The following is a 25,880-nucleotide window of genomic DNA, read 5'->3' as shown; positions in this document are numbered from 1 at the left end:
GTTTGCTCAATTTTCGGTCAATTCAATTTGTAGTTTATTTATTTGTTTCATCTTGGACAGCTGAACGCCCGCCATCCTCATTGGGAAATGAATTTTCCCACAGCCTTGGCCCGTTTTCCTATTTTTTTTCTTTTTTCACCATTGACTTTGACGAGCCATCGAAATCACTAGTGCCCACTCTTTCGCGCACAATAGTGCCGTCTCTTTCTAGCCTGCTTTTTGGTCCCTTTTGAGAACGCCAAGTGCTAATGTCAAAGTAAGTCAACCGCTTTTGTTGACTCCTCTTTGACTTTCAGTCGACGGCGTCACTTTTAGTGCTAAGCAAATTTTGCAGTCAAGTAACTTGTGCACTCGAAAAAAATAAGGGGTCCAAGGAGTAGTCGGTACTTTAAAAGTGCAGCAAAAATGGAAAAAAAATGAGAAAATGAATCAACCGCAATGGTAGTTTCGGTAGGAAATATTGCTTTTCATAAATCAAAAATATTTTTCAGCAACTTCTGCATTTTGAAAATTTTTTCCCATGTCTTGCAAATATTTTTTTACCAATGGCAGTAAGCAAGGATAGTCTTTCACTGAATCTCTGTCTTTTTTGCCTTAATTAAAATTCGAAAGAGAGGGCTACAGCAATAGAGAGAGAGGGAGAAGGAAGTGCACTTAATTGTGTTCGATTACAGTGACTAGCAGGAGTTTCGGTTTATTCGTTCGATAACCATATCGAATGTCTTGCTCAAAGTGGAAAAATATGCAAATGATTTCAACTTACCCATCAAAGCAAATAAACACACACACACGTACACACACATGTACTGCTGTTCTTAATTGGAAATAGTTAGTTCGATTTTTTTACCTGCAATGAAAAGGATATGAATTTGTATGAATATTTGGTTTAATTAATGCAGGAATATCAAAGTAATTACATTCTATGTGCGTTCAAGCAAATGGTAATTGATAATGGAAGCCGCCTGCAAGTAATTCCATTTGCAAGTAATAATATGTAATATGTAATATGTAATTTGCTAAGAATTTTTAGACTGCAGGGAATTTGCAAAATCGATTTTACCCCCCATCTTGGCACGAAACCTAATTAGTTTTCCCACAAAGAGCCCAAACAACGGGAATCCCAGTGTAATCTTCGATATTCAGTTGTAGAGGCCCAATAATCCACATGACCGGTGGGAAATGGTGAAAAAGCAATGGGAAATCGAAGAGTAAGGATTGAAATGAGAAACGACTGCAAGTATTGTCACAGAATTTATGGTTCAACTTTTACGTTTCACTGTTGCTCTGTCATTGCCAGGGAAATGTACACAAAATGTGGTCATAGAGAGGTCTGCCCAAGAGCAGCCATTACTTTCTTTTGGGTAACGTACAGAGAAGCCTTAAAATAAATAACCTACCTAAAAATTATTGGAACAAATTTGAAAGCTTAAAAACATTTAATATAAATGCAGATGTTAAAAGAAATGTTATAATCAATTATTAAAAGAATGCCTTGTTGAGATCTGAGTTTTAATACATAAGTTATTGTCTTAGAAGGTTCAGTTTGGGGTCACCTTTTTGGTTTTTTTAAACATTTGTAATAATTTAAATGAAGATAATTTTATAATTTTATTACAAATTCTTGAAGGTATTACACTTTAAAATAGAACACCCGTGACTTTAGTTATGCACTTTGAAAGTTCAGCTGGGGTCACCTAAATTGAAAGTAAGGAGGAAAAAATTACAACTTTAAAAAATAAATTTTAAATACAGACTTTAGGAGAATTCAATTATAAATTTTTACAGGTATGCATCTTTGTGATGGGACTCCTCTGACCCAAGTAATTGGCTTTCGAAGTGCACATCGGGGTCACCATTTGGTGGATATTATACATTTAGCCTTGGAATTTATTCCTTGTGGTTGTTCAGCCACCAAGAGGGCCCACTGTACCCACATGGACATTTGTCTGCGACTAAAAAGGCGCGCTTCGCTGCACTTGAAATGAAGTTGTCTGTGTGCCGGTGCGTCTGGCTGTCAGTGTGTGTGTGTGTGCGCGTGTCCTTTGTGCAATGTCTTCATATCCTTTCCGCCTCTGTGTGTGTTTGTTTGTGTGTGTGGGTGTGCCGTGAGCTGTATTAAATATTTTGCTGCTCGCATTCAAAGCAATTGCGAACTGCTTTTCATTTGCAGTCACCGTGTCTGTGTGTGCATCTGTGTGCGTCTGCAACTAATCTCATAAATCCCAAAGGTAAATATACACAAACAAGGAAAAACGCTTAAAAAGAATTGCTCAAAACTTCTGAGCACTCGACTGGCGTACGTCTGTATATGTGTGTCACACACATCGGCAGAAGAAAAATAAAAAAAATAAATAGGGAATGGGAATGGTTTTCCGCCTGGCTGTCACTCTATATAAATAAATGCACCTCTATTTATATACATTTTTATTTACTTGCCTCCCCCTGGAGGGAATGGGTATGCATTTTATTTCCATTTAATTTGCGGTCTGCAGCGCTCTGCAACTAAATGTTTTTGACTTCGGACATATCCTTCGGATACTCGAAAGTCGAAAGAAAGAGATGAAAGAACATATAGAAATAGGACGACGACAATCTCGGAGGAATTCACAGCACACAGCGCTCAGCTCACACAAAACGTATTCACACAGAAATCTATATAAATGCTTAATATCAGATGCAAATATTCAGCTGGCAAATTCCACCGGGACATTGACTATTCAAATCGATTGGGTTTTTTCGTTTACTTTCGAACAAATAATCGCATAATTTTCGACTCTGCGAGTGGGGGAAATATAAGAAAGCCAAAGCCATTTTCTGTGGTCATAAATGTCTGGAGAATTGCAAATGCTTAGGTTCTACAACACAAAAGGAGGCCAAAAGCTGGCAAAGCTGGGTTATCGGATGATTTATCCTGTTTACCTATGAACTCGGAGGGTATGCAGGATATGCACCAATTTATCGACTTAATTATTCAATACTTGAATTTATTGAGCTTCAAACACACAAGCAAAATATCGTTTACCATTTTTGCAAATATTTATTTTAATTCTTGGCTGAAAAGAGCATAACAGGTGCAAATAACCTTATTATCGTATTTAATTCGCTAGTTAAATAAATTTCAAATCATGTATTTTTTAAAGTCTAAGTAACAATCAGGTAAGTTTAGCCCTTTACTTTTCCATTTCACTTTACTTTTCCACGCCATTTGTTGTGCAAGCCCCAATTTCGATTGAAAATGCGGGAGTCTGTGTGTTTGGACATCATCGCTTAGTGTTGGGCAATGTCAACACCTCCTGTACTTTTTACCCTTTTGCAACCCTGTGTGTGTGTGCGACTTATTTGCTGAGTGACACACAAATTCGTTTCGGCGACAAACGCCTCGACTTTGACTGGCCCAAAGTTATTGGGTTTGTGGGTGGGTCGTGTTCATATATATAGGGCGGGGTTCGGAGTTCGGAGTTCGGTTCCCAAGGATGTTTGAGTTGTTAAGCTGCTTTGGGGTCTGCTGCCGGGTCCTTGAAACCCCCACATGTGCGGGAAGTGGTCAAGAGCGTTGTCCATTCAGTGTTCACTTTGTTGTCCTCCTTTCATCCGCTCCTTTCGCACTTCCTTCGTGATCATCCTGTCATGTTTTCCGTGTATATTTCTCTGCCATTTTTATGCGATACTAAATTTTATGTGGGTGTTTGTGGGTGATTGTGTGTGTGTTGCGGAAAAACGAATCTGCAATGTGCAGCGTCATTTGATGGTCGAATATATTTTCCTTTCTATTTTTTTTTCGTGGCCAGCGCTAGGAAATGTGATAGCGGGATTTTGTCGAACATTGCTAGCGATCTTGAGTGTCCTGGCAGGTTAAAGTTATGCTATTTGAGTCTTAAAATCGATTCTGGGGCAAAAGGTAGTGAAAGCTATTTTAGGGCTCAGTTGTGGTATTTTCAAATGAAATCAAATGGTTCTTAAAGTCGCTTTTATAAAGTGTTTTGATTAAAATATTTAGTCAACCATTATAAATCAAATTATATTTATAAAAAACACTATTAATTTACTGATTTGAAAGACTTTACTCTTCCAACATTATTTTTTTTCTAAACTACTTAAAATCATGTTGATGACTGTAATGGCCCCTGATCCTTTTTTTTACGTATTTCTATTTAGATTCTTAGTCGTTTGTTTCGTTTTTTGCCCCTTAAATTATTTCATTCACATGCGAAGGTTTTTCTTGCCTCTCGCTCACTCCGCTCCTGCCCTCTCCCTCACTCACTCGCACACATCATAAATATGCTCGCCCAAAAGTGCCGTTTTGTCACTCTGCCTCTCGCCATCTCGCTTTCTCCCCGCCTCCACCTCCATCTCCGTCTCGCTCTAACTTGCTGTGGTTGTTGGTGTTATTGTTGTTGTCGTTGGCCTTGCATAGAAATTACTTTTACTGGGGAAATGGGATTTTCGTTGTTATTCTTGTTGCAACACTGCGGCGATTATGCGACGCCAAAGCAATTTTTGGGCAGAGAGAGAGAGAGGGGAAATTACGAAAGAAAGAGAAGGGTAATATGGGTAAGGCCTTCAGTCTTATGCGGTGTTTTCTACGTAAATTAAGCAAAGCTATTAAGTGAAGGAAAACAAAAATGGGCAATCGCAACAGATGTTTAAGTCTCCCTTTATAAATTAAACTTTAATTACTTACAAATATTTGAAAAATATTTCTCCCATAAAATTTAATACAAAATAGTTGTATTTTAATAATTATGAAAGAATTTCGGAATTTTCTTGTGTTTGCGTGGATTTTTCAATTTTCCTTTCCGTTGCATTTAATGTGATTATTTTATATTATTTTTTTCATATTTGTGTTTGCAATTTGCAATTTCCCCCGCACAAAAGTTGCGAATGCAGCACACGTTGCGTATGCGTGATGTCAGCAATGATTAATTAATGAAACAAACAAACAAGCGAGTGCGTGAGCGAGATGGCTGCACAGATAATGAGCGAGACAGCTGCGGAGCATAATCATTAAGAGCAAAACGATTAATTGCTCAAAAAATTACGACAAAAAGGCATTAAAATTTGATTTTAATTTCGTATTCACGCATCGCTTAGTTGTTAATCCATTAGGTACAGCAAAATCCAGCGGGGAATAAAGGCACATATATTTCTTGGGTAATCGAAACTAATTAGTGGACATCGGGGAAAATTACAGATTTTCCTAACATTTTTTTCTATTTTTTTGCCGTTTTTGTGTGCCCTAATGGCTGGCCACAAATTGAATAATTGCATGAGTTTACACACACAACGAGCAAAAAAAAATGGGAAAATCAACCAAAAGCTTGTTAAATTTCCCACGCTTCTTGAAAGAAGCAAAAAACCAGCATAAGAAAAACGGCGACAGATGAAAAAAGAAAACTTTCGGGGAGGAGACTGCACACACTCAAACAAAATCATGATAATTGAATCAAATTGCATGTCAACAGTGGATTAGCAAGACGAGAGAGTGGAGGGAAAAGTTATATAAAAATTGCATTGAAATGATTATTTGAGAAAGTAGCAGAGAAATTGCCACAGAAGCCGCAACTTGTCCTTGTTCCCACGCACAAAACCTCCTTATATGGTACCTATATATCTATAAAATATATAAAACAGACTCATTTGAGGCTGGAAAAATCAACAACAGACAAATGAAGAGACGAAGAATTAAACCGTGGCCAGAGAAAGGCGCGGAGAAAGGAGGAAAGGGTCCTCGGCAACATGGGTTAAAGTGCTCTCCTCTCCCTGCAAAAAATGGCTGATAGAGTGGGTTAACCCACGTCCTGATGAGGCACACTTCGGTTACTTTCCCATTTCCCTCCGCCTTTCTCTCTCTTTAAAACAATGAACTGCAAATTGTGCGCAAATTACATAAAAAAGTAAACAAAAAAGAAAATATGGCCAGAGTGGGGCAGCACAAAAATATAAAGAATAAATAAACAAGTAAACAAAAGGGCAACCAAGTAAAGCCAAATGAAAAATGCGGCAGGGCAGCAGAAGTTCAGTGAAAGAGCTGCTCGGAATGAGTCAGCGAAAAGAAGTACATTTCGCATAATGCACCACATGGCGTATGCTTGATGTGTGGAAGCATAGCCAAGAATAAGCACGAAATTAATGGAAAAAGAGAGCTCAACAGAAAGCAGGGAAACAATTTTCCAAAAGTCAAGTGCTATAAAGAAAATCCATAATTAATTATCGAGCCGATGAAACTGAAAGAGAATGGCATTTAAGAGAAAGCAAATTGTTGTGCATTGTTGTAGGAAAATGCAAAATATAAATCTTTTATACTTCTTTATTGAAAAATTCAAAATAATAGAATAGAATAACAATCTAGAGTAATCCAAAAATAGAAAGAAAATCCATAATTAAATTACCGAATTCAATCAAATGAGAAATCCAAGCTAATTAAACTAATGCAAAATGTAAAATGTTGTGAAAACAGAATACCAATCTAGATAAATTCAACAAGGAAGAACGCTATAGTCGAGTACCTCGACTATCAGATACCCGTTACTCAGCTAAAGGGACCAAAGGGAAATGGAGATATGCAAGCAGCAAATCGAGATTTAAATACGCCACCTACCGGCGGTAGACAGATTTAAGCGTTATGGGCGTTAGAGTGGGCGTGGCCAATTTATTTTTGGATCAATCGATAGGTATTGACGACACCAATACATTTCAGTTAAAATTTTGTATCTAGCTTGAAAACTGTGGCCGTCACAGGTTTGGGCGGTTTGTGGGCGTTAGAGTGGGCGTGGCAATTTTTTTTTCGGGTCACTCGATAGGTATTGATGAGAAGAATACACTAATGTTAAAATTTTTATTCTAGCATCAAAACTGTAGGAGCCACAGTTTTGGGCGGTTTGTGGGCGTAAGAGTGGGCGTGGCACATTGCTGAAACAAACTTGCGCTGCGTAAGAAGCTCAGGAATCTGCACGCCAAATCTCAATAGCCTAGCTCCCATAGTTTCCGAGATCTCAGCGTTCATCCGGACGGACAGACAGACGGACAGACGGACAGACGGACAGACGGACAGACGGACAGACGGACAGACGGACAGACGGACATGGCTAGATCGACTCGGCTAGTGATCCTGATCAAGAATATATATACTTTATGGGGTCGGAAACGCTTCCTTCTGCCTGTTACATACTTTCCGACGAATCTAGTATACCCTTTTACTCTACGAGTAACGGGTATAAAAATAACACAAGCTAACCGCCATTGCACACAAAATAAAATAACTTCAAGTCATATTTCCCTTTATTAAAGACAGGAAAATAAATCTGCTAAGAGAAAGCACTTAGCACCCTTTAAAATTTAATCGATTTGAGTTGTGCAGCTCAAACAGCCACTTGCCACACAGAGAACCGCTTCTTGAGACATTAGGCAAATATTGAAACATAAATTTCAATTTGTGTTATTTCCCCTTTCTATTTTTCAGCGATGTTTGTTTATTACTTGGGCATATCAATTTTGCCGGTGAAAGATTAAATAAACACAAATGTGAGCCAGAACAGAAACAGAAGCCTGGCCGGGGGAAAAGCCCTGCTCCAGTCCTCGGAAAAAGTGCATTGGCATATTAAGCGTCTGTCTGCAGGGCATAAACTCCAACTCAAACACAAACAGAAAACAGAAAACAGCAAAACTAAAAACTGAAAACTGAAAACCGAAACAGAAACAGGCAAACGTGTGCACATTTTATTATATTTTATTTCATTTTTTACGTTTTTCATGTCTGAAAGTTTTCTTTCAATGTTTCTGTGTGTGGCAACAACGGCAAGAGGCAAAAGTTTCAATTTCTGCAATTGTTGAATTTTTGCACGCACAAGAAATAAAGATGAACGAACACACCCATGCGGGGTTACCTCTCGGCACATGCAACGATAATGTGAATGACCAGGGACCAGGGACCAGAGACTCGAAGCTCTCGGAGACCAAAGACCGAAGACCGAAGACTGGAGACCCAAGAGCTGCCTTATTGACAATCGGACTGGAGACGAAAGCGCCAAGTTGCAGAAAACTCCAGGGTCCCAGCAAAGTGGGTTCAAATCTTTAAGATACTACCCCTGTTTTCTAGAAAAGATTCGCAAAATTAGAAGATAATTCGAGTTATTTCTATTATTAAATCATGAATATAAACGGTACTAAAATGCATATAATTCATAATGATTAAAATGTGCCATGAAATAAAAAAATAAATTTTTTTCTTTTTCAAAACTTAAGAAAATTTTTCTTTCTTTTCAAACTAATAGAAGAAATTATCCTTTGCCACTGTGGGAGCTTAAAATACATTAAACTTATAATCATATAAATATGTGTCAGGAATAAGCAAAAAAAAATTTTTTAAGAACTTGAAAAACATATTGTCTTACACAGACAAGTTATCAAAAATTTGTATAAGCATACAAAAAGGTGGATAAAATTGTTGCAATGATGGAATTTTTTATATATAAAAGTGTGTAAACAAGCCCAGACAGTCATCTAGTCAATAAATTGAGACCGGTTCCAATGGACCTTGAACCACTGTGCCCGGTGGGTCGGTCATAACCGGGCTCAATGCGAGCCAGTTGCATTTTCCATTGGCCATTGGTCGTTGGTCGTTGGCTCGAGTACGTGCTGAAAATGAGCAAAAGTCTCGATGCGAGTGCCTAATTAAATCAGCATCACACCACCTCTATCGACTCTATATGAGGTCGACCAATCGAGCGATCCAAATCGAACATCCGATCGTTCCAAATTCAATTACATTTCAATAAGCCAAAGTGTCAAATGCTGAATTTTGTTCCAAAAACGAGATTCAATTGACTGAGGATCGTAATAAGAAGTGCAGAAATATAATAATATGCAAGAGGTCGGTGGAAGAGTTCACATTTGGTTTCATAAAAAGCAATAGGGCGTATACTTGATTTGATGGCCAAAAAAATAAATTGCCATTTGATCCATAGCTTTCATATATATTCGAATTATTAAAATTAAATATAACTAAGTAATTTTTAATGCGTGTAAGAAAAAAAAACTATTCACAATTTCATAAATGAACATGAATAATATACACTACATTTGTATTAAAGTCTTGCATATTTTCTCAGTTTTCCTGTTGATTTTTCCTATTTTCCGTGACACAGTTTCCCCCGAATTCATTATCACTTTTCCAACTGGTTCGCAGTGAACACACCTCTCTATCCGTTCATCTCTCGCATTTTCCCCATTTTCCCCATTTTCCCCCTTTCTTTCTGCGTATCAATTATGAGTTTTTGACTTGGTTTAGCTTTAAAAAGCCAAGCAAAAAAAAAAACCATAATAACCCAACAATATCCGCTGTTTGGTTGGGGAAAACAAGTTTTTCTTGACTTTGACTGTGACTCCTTGGGCTGGTTTTTCGGTTTTGGTTTTGGCTTTTCTTTTAAGGCGATTCGGTTATTAAGTTGGCGAACGGGAAAACCGGGCCGCCCCTTCCTGTTAAATTTGCATAACCTGCTGTTGCCGGTGGGGTCCTCTGTTTCTATTTCTGAGTCTGTGTCTGTTTCTCTTTCTATTTGCTTAACCCCTCGAAGAAATGGACAAATCAATTTGCTTGACAACCACACACAGCACACACAGCACCCACGCTGGAAATCGAATTGAGTGTTGATTTATTGGCCATGATCTGATTTTGAACAAACAAGAAAACCCATTTAGCGACGTGTCCAGGAATAAATAAACATACGAGTTGAGTTCAAACAAAAAGCATGGGTCGAGAGCGAGACGGAATGACCGGCGAGCGAGCGAGAGGGAGGCATGTCAAATGGCGCACATAAATCTAATTGAATTAGCGTACGAAAATCAAATCAAAAAGCAAGAGCACCCCAAAATTGACACTTTAAATCGAAAGACCGACAACAAAAAGAGCGGGCAAGTGTGAAAAGCATGGAGTTCAGTGACCGCCGATCGTTGACTCCTTTCGGTAGTACATACATCTTAATATATATGCACATCCATATGCAATATTGGTCATATTATTTGGCCAAGACTTTGATAAATTCGAATTGAGTCGACAGAGATGAATGATTTTGCAGAGTAAGGGTGCCTAAAATGGGTCACCGCATTTGTAGAAGCTTGCATACGACATGATTTTTTTAAGTATAACATATGTAATGTACTTCCGATACAGAGAGACAAAATGTGGGGACTTACAAAATATTTTCAAAAATAACCAATAAATACAAAACAGTTTTACTAATCCTAATGAGTGTTTTAAAAAGTACCCAAATAAACTGTACTAAGATTAAATCATTTTAAAAAAATACTAAACAACATTACTAATCCCAAAAATCACATTCTTCCCAAAAAAGTACCCAAGATCTCTCAAGGCCAATTATTTGTAAAACCAAAAGTTATCACTTTAGAGCACTAAAATTTAGGAATAGCAACTAGCAATTAAAGCGACTTTGTAGTGAACATGACTTTGAATTTCGTTGTAAGGCAACTCAATTTAAAGTCAATTAAACTGTTCAATTGTTCATAAAACATTTGACTGCACAAACAGTGGGCCACAAAAGTCACTCGAGCGGATAAAAACGCAGCGTAAGAATGGCAAGAGGTGGCAATTCGCAACAGCGCAACTCGTTCTTTCGGGGCCCCTGAATTATTTAGCAATTTACCGGATGGAAACCCGAAGAACCAGTGTTGCAGAGCACCGAAAAAAGCAAATACCCTCTCCCCTGCCGAGATGTCACATTAACACTGCTTAGCAAGCAGTCGAACACGTGTCTGACAAGAGAATCTTCTTCAACTATCCATCAAAAAGTGCCCCAACCACCCGAAAAAAGCCCCATATATGGGATATGGGTATATATATGTATATATCATTCCATTCTCTTCGCATCAGTCATGGCTCGTCCCGTCTCTTTCCCCTGGCAACCTGCTGTCTCTTTCCCACTCGCTGCGTAGACAAATGCTAATAGCATGGCAAATTTAATTTTCACACTCACTTTGTGCGTGTGTACTTGGATTTGTGTGTGAGTGTGTGTGTGGAGTGATTTTGGGCATGCTTCTTCTTCGCTCTGCGGCTTTAATTGAATTTGCCGCGTTTTTTGTTTTGCTCTTTTATTAGTTACAATTTTCGCGCTCAATTATGCGAACGTTAATTCCATTTTTCAAAGCTACAGCAAGCATTCGGTTTAAAGAGCAAAGAAAATATAGGTATCCTAGTACGAATCAAAAAAAAGTATTTTGAAATATCGCTGCCCAAAAAAAAAAAGTGTAATTATAATCCTAATAACTTGGGTAATTGGATCCCGACTTAGATGTGGGATACCTCTACGAGCTTGTGGTTAAGTTCTCTTTTATTGTACATTACAATTTACCTTTTAAAAGAGTGTCAAAATTTTACCCCCCTTTTATGTTCGATTTTTCCGTATTTTTAATGGTTTCCGGAATAGGAACCCAAAACTGAACTTCTAAATTCCATAACTTGGGTAAATGGATTCGGATTTTTGAGATTGATACCTCTATGAGTTTGTGGTTGAATTCTCTAATGATCTACATTAAAATTTTTCTTTTAAAAGAGGGTCGAAATTACAACCCCCTTTCATGTTCGATTTTTCCGTATTTCCAATGGTTTTCGGAATAGGAACCCAAAACTCAACTTCTAAATTCCATAACTTGAGTAATTGGATCCCGATTTTCAAGTGGGATACCTCTATAAATTCGTGGTTTAATTCTCTAATATTCTGCATTTAAATTTACCTTTTTAGAGAGGGTCAAAATTTTAAGCCATTTCCATGTTCGAATTTTCCGTATTTCCAATGGTGTCCGGAATAGGAACCCAAAAATGAACTTCTAAATTCCATAACTTGGGTAATTGGATCCCGATTTTGGAGATTGTTACCTCTATGAATTTGTGGTTGAATTCTCTAATGATATACATTAAAATGTACCTCTTTAGAGAGGGTCAAAATTTTAACCCATTTTCATGTTTGATTTTTCCGTATTTCCAATGGTTTTCGGAATAGGAACCCAAAACTGAACTTCTAAATTCCATAACTTGGGTAATTTGATCCCGATTTTCAAGTAAGATACCTCTACGAATTCGTGGTTTAATTCTCTAATATTCTGCATTACAATTTACCTTTTTAGAGAGGGTCACAATTTTAACCCATTTTCATGTTCGATTTTTCCGTATTTCCAATGGTTTTCGGAATAGGAACCCAAAACTCAACTTCTAAATTCCATAACTTGGGTAAATGGATCCCGATTCTCATGTGGGATACCTCCACGAATTCGTGGTTTAATTCTCTAATATTCTGCATTAAAATTTACCGTTTTAGAGAGGGTCAAAATTTTAACCCGTTTTCATGTTCGATTTTTTCGTATTTCCAATGGTTTTCGGAATTGCAACCTAAAACTGAACTTCTAAATTCCATAACTTGGGTAAATGGGTCCCGATTCTCATGTGGGATACCTCTACGAATTCGTGGTTTAATTCTCTAATGATATACACTAAAATTTACCTTTTTAGAGAGGTTCAAAATTTTAACCCATTTTCATGTTCGATTTTTTCGAATATCCAATGGTATTCAGAAAAGGAATCCAAAACTGAACTTCTAAATTCCATAACTTGGGTAAATGGATCCCGATTCTCATGTGGGATACCTCCACGAATTCGTGGTTTAATTCTCTAATATTCTGCATTAAAATTTACCTTTCTAGAGAGGGTCAAAATTTTAACCCATTTTCATGTTTGATTTTTCCGTATTTCCAATGGTTTTCGGAATTGCAACCTAAAACTGAACTTCTAAATTCCATAACTTGGGTAAATGGGTCCCGATTCTCATGTGGGATACCTCTACGAATTCGTGGTTTAATTCTCTAATGATATACACTAAAATTTACCTTTTTAGAGAGGTTCAAAATTTTAACCCATTTTCATGTTCGATTTTTTCGAATATCCAATGGTATTCAGAAAAGGAATCCAAAACTGAACTTCTAAATTCCATAACTTGGGTAAATGGATCCCGATTCTCATGTGGGATACCTCCACGAATTCGTGGTTTAATTCTCTAATATTCTGCATTAAAATTTACCTTTCTAGAGAGGGTCAAAATTTTAACCCATTTTCATGTTCGATTTTTCCGTATTTCCAATGGTTTTCGGAATTGCAACCTAAAACTGAACTTCTAAATTCCATAACTTGGGTAAATGGATCCCGATTCTCATGTGGGATACCTCCACGAATTCGTGGTTTAATTCTCTAATATTCTGCATTAAAATTTACCTTTCTAGAGAGAGTCAAAATTTTAACCCATGTCCATGTTTCATTTTTCCGTATTTCCCATGGCTTTCCGAATGGGAACCCAAAACTAATTCGATATATGGAATTCCGACTGTACCTGTGTCGACCTATGCTTTATGTTTTGCAGATTTTGTGGATGCTTCCTTGCTTGTTGTTCCTATCCCTCGCTTTTTGTTTTTGTTGGCGCGAATTTTTGCGTTTGCTGTAAGCGCCATTTAAGCCGACGGCAGCTGTCAGTCGCCCCTCTCTTTCCCGCCCACTCTGCCCGTCTCTCTCTATCCGCACGGGTACGTGTTTGCTTTTATCTATTTTACCATGCATGCGTGGGTGTTGGTGTTTTTTTTTGGGATGTATAGGTGCTTTTAATCGCTGGACGGGAACTGAAATAAAAAATGGAGTAGCAGCAGCAAGCCAACATCGCATATGGTCTAGTTCGAATTCCCTTTGTGAATCCCCAAACCCTTTCGCTTTTCCCAAACTGAAAAATGAAAAACCCCCTTTTTTCTGCTTTAATAAAGTAAGTTAGTTTGGATTTGAACAGTATTTGATGTCAGGTTTTCATATTTTTTTGTTAAATCAAAAGAGGAAAACCCACAAGGCTATCGGTATATATTTTTCTGATATTTTACTCTCTTTAATTAAGGGAAAACTGCTGAACAAATACGAACAAAAGTTCAAAAGTTACGTATACGCCCTGTGGAAAAAGCCCTATTAGCGAAAAGTAAGTATCATGTGGCCATTGTTCCGATTTGAGTAAGTACTTCGGTTTCCCCCGTCTAATTATGATTTATATCTGCATTGAACAGCGCTGCAAATTAGATCTGTCACATATCACGCATACGACTAGTTGAACAGTCAAATCACTCAAAACTGTCGGCGGTTATTTTGGTTTTAAGTTCAAAGCTGTGTTCGCCGGGAAAACAGCGAGTTTCAGCTGTCAGATTTGCACACGCATGTTTTCCGTACATTTTGGGCACACAATTTGGCCTCAAGCGCTTAGAAATAGTAGTAGTAAAACATATATCTTGTTCTTACTTATTTTTCTAGCTCATGGAAAAATTGTTTAGCAGCTGTTTATAATTTTTTTAATATTTATTTTGGCACCTTAAATGTTTGAAAAATTCAATGTGCTAAGATTGAATATTCGTGTCCTTTTTTCAAGATACTCCCTGACTCGCCCACCTCCACTTGTTGTCCTTTTGGCATGCTTAAGTTTTTGTTTTTCCGGTTTTTCCACTATCTGCATTTTCTTGTTGCTGTTGCGTTGCTGTTTTTCCTGCTGTTTTCGTTCAGGGCGGTCAACCTGACATGTGAGCCACAGGCACGAATACAAATGCTTAAATTGTGGCGTATTTGGTAGCTTCAGGCTTTAATGCACAAAACCGGAGTCACAGGACAGGAGGGGATTTTCCATTTTCCCCCTGTTTAGTAGTGTGTGAAAAATGCGCGCCACAGCCAAACAAATTAACAACAACACTTGGAAAACGTAGCAGAAGAAATAAAATCCACACAGCACACACTCTCTCACATACAAAATAAAATAAAGTAAAAAAATGGTGAAAAATGGTTAGAAATTGGAACAATGACCGCCAAGTGCTGCCAACTCGCTGTCTCCCTCCCACCACAAGCCCCCTCTCTTTCCCACATTGTTTTGGTTCATTCATACACATTTTTGTAATTTTTTTTGTATTAACGTTTGTTTGCTCGTTTTCGTCTGCCGCCTTTTTTTATTTGGCCACACATTTAAAGACCTGAATTTCACGGCTCTGACTACAGACTTGATTTTTTCGGTCACACCAAGTTGCCCAAATTTAAGGGCCTGAAAAGGCATTTAAATATGACTTGCAATATATTTGAAAACATTTTTAAAGGGTAAACAAAGGCCAGAAAAATGTTTCCACACAGGCAGAGCCCTGCATTAATATTACTTTAATTCATTTAATAAGTACTTGCAACGTGGGAATTATTGCATTATACCGCATGTAATTAAATCAACTTATTTATTTTAATCAACTAATTCAACCACACTATATTGAATTACAAATGTGTGGACTTCAAATTCAATTATCACAAAATGTTTCCATATTAAGTAATACAATAGGTATTAATTATTAAGTAACATATCGAGTAATTATTTTAATATCCCAAAATAATGTTATTCATTTTCAAAGCATTAAACCTTATTTTAAAATGTTCAACTATGCAGTTTAAAGAAATTAACTTCGTTAGTTCCCGTTTGGCTTGCAGCCATTTCAATTTGCATGCTAATTTGATTGATTTCATAGAGGACTCAGAAAACTTCTGTTGATTAGCTTTGTTTGTCTGCGGATTTGTTTATGTTTATTTCAACTTTCGGTGGATATTACTATCTCTGTGCGGAATGTTCGGTGAATTACCCGCCGGCTGTGTTTGCTCAATTTGAGCATATTTAAATATAATTTGATTTGCCAGTTAAATGGAAAATGATTTATTAAATGTGCGTGCGTGTGCATTGTGTTTCTCTTTTTATATTTTAATTTTACCCAGTGTCTCTCGTTTGCCTTCTGCTGATTATTATTGTAGTTTAATTAAAATGTTTATTGTTTTTATTTGTTGCATGTTTTCACTAAAATTGCAGCAAATTATTATGTGAAGGAAAAAAATGTAAGCAGAGGGGAAAATTAATACAGAAATCATGTTCAATTTTTATCTGCTGAGATTTTAATCGGTTTTGTTGCAATTTAAGTTGTGGCGACTCGGGATTTGCTCATTAATTAATATTGGATTCTTTTCTTTTTTTTAATTGTTATTTAAACTTTAATTTAATTTTCTTGATATTTAAATAAAATATTTAAAGTGAAGTTCTCGATAAACATTATAGCATTTTCTAATAATAGAAAGTTCCCAAATAGTATTAAAAAATATTAAAATATTTTTTTTTTTGTTTTACTGGATTACTATGCGAGTAAGTGCAACTACATTTGCTTCTCGTCCCCTGAAAATGTCGCCATTTAAAATTGGTTTTTACATGCTGCTGTGCACACGGGTGTAAATCTGGTCAGTTGATTTACCATATGTATACGACCATATATATGTGTGTATTATTAACTGAAACTGAACTATCAAGCTCAAACTCAAACCCCTTTGTTTCATGTAACACTGAACAATTTGGATTTTGCGGTTGCCGGGGTTGATTGTTCGTTAATTGGTTCCAATGCCTTGCAAACCGCACTGGGCCTTCGTTTTCCCTCCATTTCGCTTGGGTTTTGCCAACATCCTGCCGCCATTTTCCACCCGCCACGCCCACTTTCCACATTTCACCCGAGGTGGGGGGGGGGGTGAATTTATTGCACTTGAACTGCACTCGAAGTGGAGCAGAAACTGTAGACGACGTAGGTCAGCCTGAAGAGTTCTTCTTTTGCGTTTTGTAATTGGATTAGTTCAAGTTTTTTGTAAAGGAAAATCGAACTGTTTAAATATGGTGTCATAATTAAAGTTACTAAAAGAAATGGTCATGAAAATTATTTGCAAATTGCTGAGTCAAATATAATTTTTAAACATTTAAAACCAAACCATTTTTATATCAAAAGCTATTTATAAATTTTATTGTCGATTTAAAAAGAATTTTTTATAATACTTGATATTACCAGTTTTTTTTTTACTGCAAATCACTGTTTTTGTTAAATTGAAAAATGGTAAAACCAATTTTTTTAACTTTCGATATTTTCGATTATCACGCCGTCATCTCTGAAAGCCTAACTTCCGATTTGTCTTACTCGCCTAATCCCTCTTTTATCCCTTCTCTTTTTAATTTGATATACATATTTCCATGCCCTGACCAAACGAGCCAGGAATAGGGATAATTTAATCATTTCCGCATAATTTATTTAACGCTCTTTGAACGTTCTCCAAAGTCAAAGTTTTCTAAGCCTCCAAAGGGGGAGAGAGAGAGACGGGAAGACCGTCAGGGGAAAGGGACGGCAGATACGTTTGCGAACTTAAGAAGACTATTATTGTTATTATCCCACATTGTGGCTGCCTTTGCAAGTCGTTGACTTTGTCCAATTGAGCTCGATGAATTTGTTAATTGCGTTGATTATTGGCATTTATTATTAAAAATAATTCACAGTATTTGCCATTGTTGTTAATTTTATAATTATTATTTGCTGCTCTCCGGTGGCCTTTGAGTGGGCCAAATATTTGTGCGTGTACAGACAAAAACAAGGGCTACATGAAATTGCAATTAAAAGCCCAGGCCCGAAAGGCATTTTGTGCATGAAATATTCCGGCACGGTGGGTTAAAGCGTTTATCAGAATGAATCTTCATAGGTGAAATACCATTTTATTTAGGTTCTTAAATCCCTCTAACTAATCTCTGTTTTATAGTTATTTTGTGTTATTTTTTTCAGATTTTTTAGTATTTTGTATCTTTCTTGGTAAATAAAGTATTTGCTCCACAGTCATATCGAACAATTTAAAGAGCCTAACGTTTATGAAACAATTAGCTATTCATGTATGTAAATAATTACATTTCCTGTTCAGCTCTGTATTCTCCAGCTTTAACAGCGGAAATAGTAGGCCATTTAAAATTTAAAGAATGCTTATGAAATATGCAAAATTGAAAATGTAAATTAAAGTCAACTTTTATATAATATTTATTTATCAATTATGTTTGCACAGCATAAGAACCTTAAATAATTTTTGGTCCAGTACTCGTGTTCAGTCAGAAGAACTTATAAGGACTTAATGGAATTACAGCCGACAAAAGCTTATGCTTTTCGTACTCTTTTTTGCACTCTGGTAATTTTGCCACCCCCGAAAACTTCCCAATTCGGAAACTAAGCAAATAGCAGACCGTAAAGTCAATGGAAGAGCAGCTGCCATCGCCCCGTCTCTCTCCATGGGGCACTTCCCGTCTCTTTCGCTCCCCGTATAGCCGTCTCTTTCGCCATATGCATGTGGTCGCCTTGGGTCATTGATACGTAAACGAAAAGCATGAGAAAATTGACAAATAGGCGACGCTCAAATATTTGCACACTCAAAGCCCACACTCTGGTTAAAAAAAAAAAAACGAAAGAGAGGGGGCGAGTATAAGCGATAGAGATAGCAATATCACAAAACAATGAACTTTATTCAGCGCTTTACCATCTTATCTTATCCAAAAATGCTAATATTTACCTTATCCCACAAAAATTCCAGACTGTTTCTTCATATTTTGCATATTAATTGTATTTGTGCTGTACAGCCACACAAAGAACAAACTTTTCCACACTCTTAATGCGCGCAATTAATTTAAGTACTACATTATTTTAAAAACAATAAACATGGCCAAATCGGCAAAGCTATAAAAGAGAACAAAATCCCGAAATTGTTTTATGGCCGGCGAAAAAGTTTAGTTATGGCAAATTAATTCGTTTCCGAATGGGTAAGTAGTTCACATGACTAAATCAGCGCGATTTCCGCGTGATAAATGGACTTGGTCAAGCGGGCCAATTAAAGTTGAAAGAGAGGTTTTTTAATGGTATTTAAGCTAACCTATTGGTTTAGATCATTTGTCTTTTTTTGTTTTGCAAATTTGCATATTAATGTAGCTTTTTTTAAATTAAGTTATTTGACTAGATAATTTAAATTAATTTAAGTTTCAAATAATTCAGGTATTTCCTTTTTCGCCATAATTCCGTCGACATCCTTGCCATCATTAGTCAATCAAACTTCCATTAGAAAGCCAGGCTAATAGAGTGTCATCCACTTGGCCCTCTCTTTCGCTCTTTTTGCAGCCATCTCTTTCTGCAGTCTAGCACTGGGACATCTTTGATTTTAATTGCATTTCCATTTTGCCCCCGATTCAATCGCCACTGACATTCGACTTCGATACTCGACATTCGTAATTCAATTGTCCAATTGTCCAACCACCCCAAACCCCCCCTCCCCCTATTTCCACCGATTGGGGGGATAGAAAGAGACGGGGAGTTTGTCGAAAATGTTGATTCAATTATTCAAGGTGACGACGCATCTCAAATAATTGAGTTTCGATTTTATCATTCGGCTCTTTCGAGCTCCCTTATTTTGTGCCATTTTACAATTTGATTACGTCAGACGGGCTGGGCCCCCGGTCACGCCCCCTTCCGCCCTCCGCCCACCGCCCACCGCCCATGGCAACATTGTCAACTTTGATTGACATTCAACTTCGACTGACAATTGACCGTCAACAATAAATTGTTGCATGCAAATTGTCGTCAAATCAACAAAATCGGCATGGAAATGGCACAGAGAAATGGACACAAACACAAAAAAAAAAATAAAAATTTGCAAAAACAAGAAAATTAAGTGACAGCGGAAAAAAATTAATGAATGTCACTGGTTGGCGCTGGAAAAAAACAATTCCCACTTATTATTTGCGGTCGAAGGGGGCTGTCGAGTTGCAGCCTATTGATTATAATGGCTTTCGAAACAATAAAAATATTTCCATTTTAGCGGTGGCAAAGTTCAGATAAGAATGTGCATATATCCATTAAAATATTGATATTAATTCGATTCGCTTGCTGAATTTAAGGCAGGGCTATGGAGTTTTATGACTCACGACTACCCAATGTTTCGTTTTCACAAACACAGCCAATTCATAATATTAAACCTAAGGCATTGTAATGACAGACTGTTTCAATTCAATTTAATTAAATAATTTCCCCAAACAAACCCGATGAAGAACCCCCATTTTAGTGACTCTATTACCAATTCCTTCACTTCTTGCTCTCACTTCTGCCATCGCACTAGTTAAGTGTAGCAATTTGTGAATTAATAAACTTTGATTAGAATGTTTGTGGACAAATACCCAAACAAAGGCCGAAACACACACAGAAAAGAACAACATAAATTCCGGGGAACATAAATAGAGCAAAACAACGACAATGGCCAACGAAGGCAACAAATAGCAACGATAATGTCAATTATTATTAACACGAAAAGCGCACGCACTCGATCCACAACCGCCACAGCCCCGCCCCCATTTTCCCACCGCCTTTTTCGGCCATGCATGAGCAATTTTCGTGGTCAATGGCGTCGAACAGCCCACATCCCCACCCACTTCCTCTTGACCACAGGCACGGATGACAGCCACAGTGGAGATTGGATGGACTGCATGCATTTTTTGGTTCAAGCAGAGCACAAAAAAATAATATTTAAAGAATATAGTATGTAGACAATATTAGGTATATGTACTCTCCTTAATAGTTTCCAATAGTATATTTTAAAGTAAACCATTCATTACGTTAAAAAATATATTTTTCCTTCAATAAAACAGAAATACATTAATAATTGCTTGTTTATTCCATTGAAAATTGTCGGTAGTATGAAAATGCGTCACTTAGGACATAATATATATGATCTATTGCATTTACTTTAATAAATACCAAGTATATGAATGAACAGTTTTCAATAGCTCGTTTTAAAGTAAACCATTCATTACGTTAAAATGTATATTTTTACTTCAATAAAACAGAAAGATATGAATTATTATTTGTACATTCCATTAAAAATTGTCGGTAGTAAAAAAACGCGTGCATTGGGCAATAATATATATGATCTATTGCATTTACTTCCATAAACACCAAGTATAATAACTACTTTTCAATATATATTATTAAGAGTTTCTACGTCGTTATAGACCAAGCCATATCCACTGTAGTAGGAAAGTGCGGGTCTGGGTAGTAGTGAGGTGGCTACGCTGGCGATACAATCGGCTACAGTCGGTGACCGGCACTGGACAACAACTAAACAACTGTGGCAAAAACAACCCAAAAACTGGCCACAAATCAAAAAATTTGTAAAATTCTCATTTTGTTGGGGAGGGGGTTGGGAACCCCCTTTAATTTTGTATTGTGTGCTGTTTAAATAGCCGAAAATTGCCAACATTTAAATGCAGCCAAGTGCCACGCCCTTAATTAGACGGCTTATATAATTTTCGAAAAACACCCCCCAACTAGTTCGTTAGCGTGTGTTTGTGCCCGTTTTAGTTCGACTGACTTTTGGCTAATTAATAGGCGCGTGTTGCCAACAATATGCGAAATCTACGTGGCCGACATGGTTTTTAACAAACTGTCCAAAAATCCCAAAAGTTTTCCAACCAAAAAAAGAAGAAACATTACCCCGCCGAAAAGTTTGTTCCAACTTTTTTGGAACCCAGATTTTACTCTCGATTTAGCAGAGGTTTCCGAAATAGTTTGGCAGCAGGTAAAAACCATAACTTAACGATAAAGTTGATCTCTCCAATTTTAGAAATAAATTATAGTTAATAATTTAAAAGTTGTAATAGTCATTTGAACTGTATTCTAATATATTCAAAACTTGTTTGCTACTTTGTATAACTAAATTGTTTGCCCATGTAGGAATATCTCCACCAATGAAGCTGTCAGCGTGTGCTTTTGATAATTTATTAACCAGGCAAATGGAAAAATAGAAAACATTTTAATTGAATGTAAGAGAAATAAATTGAATCCGCCTTAAACAAAACCCTCATCGCATCGAGGGCCTCAATCAAATTAAAGATTTATGATCCCCAGGCAAAAAAAAAACAAAACAAAAAATCTAGACAAGACAATGAATATCAATTAGGCGGCGAAAGGGGGTTAAGGCGGGGTCGGGGGGCATTTGGACCCCCAGCTTTTGATTAGATCAGCGGGCGGACAAAGGGAAAATGAAAAGGTAAAATGAATAAATATTTTCTGTTGCTTCTAATTGACGTAAATTAATAAGCAGTCCCCATCTAATGTCACTGAAAGTCACATTCACAGAGCCCCGAAAAGGTCAGATATCTCCGTCAATGTCAAGGAGCAAAGAGGGCTGCCTTATCAACACTTAAGGACCAAGCGGAATCACCATTAAAAATGTAAGCACTGGCCTTAAATTTGATTTAAATTCCGACGTTTTTTAAGTATTTTTTAATTTGTTTCTTCTTTTGTTGGGCGGAATCTTTTTTTCATTTTTGTATTTAAATTTCTACTTATACTTTCTGTTCTGGCGTTTTCATTTTCGTTTTTTGCCATCTGCGGGCGGCCGGAGTCATTAAGTCAGCTTTGTTCCGCCTCAATGCCGGCCCCGCCCCCTATTTTCCGACCCCCTACACCCCCCCCCCCCCACACACACACACACAGAATAGAATCAAAACAAAGGCAAACAACAACAGCACTGGAAACAGTGAAAAAAATTAAATAAAAAACGAAAAATGTGACAGCAATTAAAGCCGGAGTCTTCTTTTTGAGATGGGAGCAAAAAAATAAAAATAAAAATAAAACACGGAATGGGGGACATTCTCAATTGCAAATGAGACACAATCAGATGAGGCTGCTGCCAAAAAAAGCTCAGGAAAAGCGGAAAAGCTAAATAGGGGAATATATGTATATTCGACTAGATAATTACCTCTTAAAGTTTTTTTGAAAAGTGCAATTTTTATTTTAGGGTAAAATACATTTTAAAGCTGCTTGTAAATAAAAAAGATTTATTTTTGAAACTGAATTGCTTTTTAGAAACATCGCTGAAGCAAATATAAAAATTCCTGAAAATTCTGTAGCGTGATATTGCTATGAAAAATACACAAATCTATTTATGCAAAACACGAAGAGATCTTTTCGCTACTCTGCATTATCATTTCATTAATCTTGCCACCAGTTTTCGCCTGCTTCATTTGGGCAGTACTTAAGCATAAAAAATTAAGCTAAAAATAAAAATGAAAAAGAAAACAGAAGGCGGAAAGAAAAGAAGCTCATAATTGCACGCTAAACGCCATTTGAGTGGACATTTTTGTGAAAAACAACTCCAGCAACAAAGTCAAAGGGAAGTGCTATGGGTTACAAAAAAAAATGTGGGCGGCATAAGGTGGAAAACTCGGACCCAGCTTGGAATCTTAATGAGTGGGCGGCAGATGGCAAGTGCGGCGGCACCAGAACGAACCCAAATCCCGGCCAGAGTTGGACAAAAAATGGTAAAAACACAAGTTCGGTCTCGAATTTACATTGCCCTGGAATCTCCAAGTATTTCACTATAATTTATATGGTAAAATATTTGATTTAAATATGCTTCTTTTAAGAGATAATATATACTATGCTTACATTTTCCATTAAACGGAGCACCTTTGAGGTTACCTGAATATATTTCTACATGTCAATGTGTATTTACCTGCAAATAAAAAAAAAATATATTTTTTTTAATGTTTAAAATATTATCTTGAGTAAATCTAAATAGATTATTAAAATATGAATTAGTTCATTTTTAAGAAAACAGAATTATAAATGTAAGTAAAATATATGTGCTTTAATAAAGAAAACTTTATTCTTAGATCGCTTCTAGATATAATTTCAATAATATTTAATTTAGTATTTATTAAAAATAATGGAATGGAATTTAGATGAGCTGCTTTTTTGCTCCCTTGGTGATTTAAAAAACACCTTGTGTAAATATTTCTCGTGGAAATGCCAGCTCCATTTAAACCAAGTGAAATGTAATATTTTATTTAATTGGCTGCCACAGTCGCTGTTTTACTTGTCATAATCGTAATACCCTCTTTATTCCTGGATGGCCCACAGGTAACTGGGCCGCCATAAAGGGGGCGTGGCATTGGGGGAGGGGGCTGTGGGCGTTGGGTGATTAACGGCGGGTTTCGCGTGTTTCCTCAAAAAGTAAAGTAAAAGTAGTGGGCAAACTAAGGTAAAGTAAAGGCAAAGGCAAAGGTGATGCTGCCTGCATCGGGTGGAATGTGAAGCCAAGTAAATTTATAAACACTGAAGATACTTAGGGGACTGCAGATACTGGAGATACTGGAGAGAGAGGAAGTCCGACCGATGGCAAGTTGAAATCCCAGCCAGAGGATGAAGTTGCAATCGAGGAGGAACAGGAGCTAAATAAGTGGCAGATGAAGTGCAAGATGATATCCCGAAGTCACCTTGACTGGGCCATCAGTGTGTAATCAATCATTGAAGTGGCTTCGCCGGAAAGCGGGGGCTTGGGATTTCAATCCAAAGTCTGGCAAGTAATTAAAAACTTCCCTAGCGACAAAAACGTACAAAAGAGTTGTGCAATTTGTCTAGGAGAGGGGCAAAAAAAGCACAAATAAACCCTAGAAAAATGGGCTTCATTGAATGTGATTTTAATGGGGTTTTATAGATTCACCCCAATAGATTTCAACACCAGAACATTTATGCAAAAGTGCTGGCAATTTTCGAAGACTTCCCAAGGGGGCTTTGGTATTTGCAATTGGCATTTTGCATTCTGCATTTTGCATTCGGCAGTCGAATCTGTGATTGAGCAACTTTGGGGGCTGGGTTCTCAGCCTCCTTCGTGGGTAAGGTTATTTTGGAGTTGGTCAAGAGCTTTGGCCTATAGCATGTGGTATATTGCTATTTTTCAGCAAAGATGCCATCTATCGTGTGTGTGTGTGTGCTTTTGGAATCCATGAATGAAGCTGGCTAATGGTTATGGCCAGGCTTTAACGGAGCAACTGGTTCTGCCATCATCATTATCATCTCTTGGCTTTGCACGTTTTTTAGCCATTTGAATGTCGGCTACACGGAGAACTACGGGTTCTGATTGAAAGAACAAATATTTTATTTCCTTTTATTGGGCGTACTTATTCGATAATTTGTAAATATTTCTTTTTACAAATCTTCATTACTTAAGGGAATTTATTCGAATTTATAAATTTGTATTTTTAATTATACTCTTGGGTATTTTTTATGGATTTCCTGGAATTTCTGCCAGTGTAAACACCTCGACTAACTAAACTGCATTCAGTTTAAATGTGTCACATGCCGAGAAAGAGAGGGAACGACTGGAGCTACTTGAAATTTGCATTGCAAAGTTGCTCCCTCTTTTACTATTTCTATTTTTTTCGTGTTTTTTCAGGTTTGGCCGGAAGGCGAAAATGCCGCCGCTAGATGTCGCCACTCGACTCGTGCCCTCTCTTTCGCGGCAACGCATGCCGTCTCTTTCGCGTTGCGTGTGCCGAGTGAGTGTTGACTTTTATGGTCATTGACTTGTCCCCTCCTGTCACTGTGACACACAAATATTGCAGGCATGCCACAACACCCAGGCACCATGCCCCCTGCCCCCTGCCCCCTTTCGCTACGCCCCTGGGTGCCACCTGTATTTTACAGGAGCTAATCAAGCGATTGCAGGTACAGCTCTAATTCAATAGCGCAGTTGCGAATCCCCTTTTGGCATTTTAAAACGCACTTTCTGGAAAACCTTTTAGGACCATTTGGGTATGCGAAAAAATATGAATTATGGGTGTTCTTTGAAATACCAAAAGTATGTTTAGGCCAAAAAAAGAAGGGTGCCAAATTTAAGCCTTTAGGAGGCAAACAAGGGTACATAATATAAAAGAGATAGGGTTTTCTTAATATATAAGTGGTTAAAAAATTAAGTTACCTAAAAGTATGCAATGCAACATTTTCTTTGAACAAAAAATATACTAAAAAATACTAGTTCACATTAAAACATATTTTTTACCTCCTTTTATATTTGTTCTTCATCACTAAGAATGCCGAGCCCCAAAAGATAATACTTCGACTCAAGTTCAATATATTTAAATTCCCAAAGGCCACCATTTTCAAGTGGCCACCAT

The 25,880-nt window shown here is 37.1% G+C and overlaps 2 protein-coding genes and 1 long non-coding RNA gene across 10 annotated transcripts in view; 1 reads left to right on the top strand and 2 right to left on the bottom strand.

Moving 5' to 3' along the window:
* The window catches only part of mgl (low-density lipoprotein receptor-related protein megalin), a 156,617-nt gene that overhangs the window by 89,367 nt on the left and 41,370 nt on the right, over positions 1 to 25,880 (bottom strand). The gene's annotated exons all lie outside the window — the stretch shown is intronic.
* LOC108014919 (uncharacterized) lies at positions 7,411 to 8,591 on the bottom strand. The gene is made up of 2 exons (XM_070997233.1): positions 8,519 to 8,591; positions 7,411 to 8,038 (listed from the first exon to the last, which is right to left on the bottom strand). The coding sequence occupies exons 1-2, from the start codon at positions 8,589 to 8,591 to the stop codon at positions 7,506 to 7,508; spliced, it is 606 nt and encodes a 201-aa protein (XP_070853334.1). The 3' UTR covers positions 7,411 to 7,505.
* Positions 20,965 to 22,556, top strand: LOC118878349 (uncharacterized). 4 transcript variants are annotated; one of them, XR_010654761.2, is made up of 3 exons: positions 20,976 to 21,496; positions 21,652 to 22,151; positions 22,325 to 22,556. It is a non-coding gene; the product is annotated as an uncharacterized lncRNA (long non-coding RNA). The 4 variants fall into 4 exon arrangements; XR_005014877.3 differs by having other exon boundaries at positions 20,977 to 21,496; positions 21,652 to 21,967; positions 22,045 to 22,556; XR_005014875.3 differs by having other exon boundaries at positions 20,979 to 21,496; positions 21,652 to 21,967; positions 22,022 to 22,556.

This window comes from Drosophila suzukii, chromosome X, assembly GCF_043229965.1.
Source record: "Drosophila suzukii chromosome X, CBGP_Dsuzu_IsoJpt1.0, whole genome shotgun sequence".
NCBI lineage: Eukaryota > Metazoa > Arthropoda > Insecta > Diptera > Drosophilidae > Drosophila > Drosophila suzukii.
This window is presented reverse-complemented; position numbering and strand designations above follow the sequence as displayed.

Bases quoted from the DNA above. Each gene is read 5' to 3' on its own strand.
- LOC108014919 (XM_070997233.1), bottom strand. From the start codon at position 8,591: ATGCAACTGGCTCGCATTGAGCCCGGTTATGACCGACCCACCGGGCAC. The intron at 8,039-8,518 runs GTCTCAATTTAT...GGGACCCTGGAG, and splicing joins TTCAAGGTCCATTGGAACCG to TTTTCTGCAACTTGGCGCTT.